This window comes from Fonticula alba, assembly GCF_000388065.1.
Source record: "Fonticula alba strain ATCC 38817 unplaced genomic scaffold supercont2.8, whole genome shotgun sequence".
NCBI lineage: Eukaryota > Rotosphaerida > Fonticulaceae > Fonticula > Fonticula alba.
The window spans coordinates 1450599-1452046 of record NW_009242978.1 but is presented as its reverse complement, the minus strand read 5'-3'; the positions used below and the strand labels follow the sequence as shown (position 1 = coordinate 1452046).

The window sequence follows — 1448 nt, the reverse complement described above, 5'->3', positions numbered from 1 at the left end:
AGAAGGCAGGCAGGAGGAAGCATCGTTGAGCTGTATATTCTTTTCAAGAGTGTAGTTTAGTGTGAAGGGGATGAGAATGTGGAAATGGACACAGGAAGGGGGGGGGGGAGGGAGGAGAGGCGGGGGCGCCCGGTCCCCCTCCTGAGAAGCATGTGCATCGAGAAAGTGCAGATGTCTCGTCATGCCCGAATAGTAAGGTGAGGGGCGTGTGTCCTCTTCCGTTCCGGAGAGTATATGCTCGGTCGAGGTGCGGCACCACTGCGTGGAGATGCACGGGCGCGCATGTACACACGACGCATACACGATCACGCGTGTCTCGCTTTTCTTAGTTGGACTTGTTCTCGCCCAGGAAGAAGTCGTAGACATTGGCGAAGGTGCCCTTCTGGCTGCCGCCCGGGGCGCCGAGCTGGCGGAGGACCGAAAGCTCGAAGTTGACATGGTTGGTGTTCAGGGACTCCTCATCCAGGGGCTCGGGCATGGCGGTGCCAGGGGGGGACAATCGTGGCATCAGGACTGCTGGCCCGCGCCTGCCTTCCCATGCCCCTGCTTAACACATACGCTTCTCATTGGCATAGGTGGCCAGAAGCGCCCCACTGAAGGCACCGGCCACAGTCCAAAGTTTGTTGCGGATGTATGGCCGCGTCATCAGGTACATCATGCCGAGGAAGAGCCCGAAGGCCGAGCCACTGATGATGCTGGTGTAGGCCTTGGACCGGTGAATGATCGATCGCTCGGCCGGGTGGATCTGACGGTGCATCCCAGGGGAATGGGCGCGCACGTGTGAGAGACTTGTGTCTTTGCGGAAAGGCCATACGCATGCAAAGAAATCCATCCGCCCCTCTATCTATCTATGCGTGTGTGCGTGTGTGCGTGCGTGGACCCATGAAGAGCGTGCGCACCAGGTCCTCGTTCTCCGCGTAGTAGGCGAACACCTCGCTGGCATAGGGCGAGCTGATCAGCGGGAAGAGCGTGGCATTGGTGAAGAAGGGCCGGGTCTTGAGCAGAGCCGGCTCCGGCAGCACCGGCGGGCCACCATCTGCGGCCTGCGTGCCGGTGTAGTTGAAGTTACATGTCCCAAGCACGCCGGATCGGCTGACGCCGGCCAACAAATCGAACAGCTGGCCATAATTCCGCCGAACCCGAGTGAGGTTGCGTGCGAGGTTGATGTTGTACGCATGCAGGTCTTCGGCGGCCGATCGCTCGCGATCCCACTGCGAGGAGGAGCTCGTGCTGTGGTCCCCAGGCCAGGGAGAGATGCCGAAGCTGGTGCCGGGGCTCGCCGATGCCGGAACCACATCGTACGACGTCGGCGAAGCCGGCACCAGAGCCACGCTCTGTGAAGCGGGCGGCGGCAGGAGTGGAACCGAGTCTGAGTCGGGCTTGGAGGACATCCTTCAACCCGGAAGCGGCCTGGGCGTAGGGGCGAGGGACCAGGAGGGGGGGGGGGG

At 61.8% G+C, this 1448-nt stretch overlaps 1 protein-coding gene across 1 annotated transcript in view; it reads right to left on the bottom strand.

Annotated features, from left to right (window-relative positions):
• H696_04973 (hypothetical protein) overlaps positions 1-1438 on the bottom strand; it is a 2822-nt gene extending 1384 nt beyond the window's left edge. Inside the window, exons 1-2 of the mRNA XM_009498839.1 lie at positions 900-1438; positions 559-745 (exon numbers count right to left, since the gene is read on the bottom strand). Coding sequence (XP_009497114.1) covers positions 559-745; positions 900-1391 — 679 coding nt within the window. The 5' untranslated portion in view covers positions 1392-1438. The remainder of the gene's footprint in view (positions 1-558; positions 746-899) is intronic.
• Between the last annotated feature and the right edge of the window lie 10 nt (positions 1439-1448).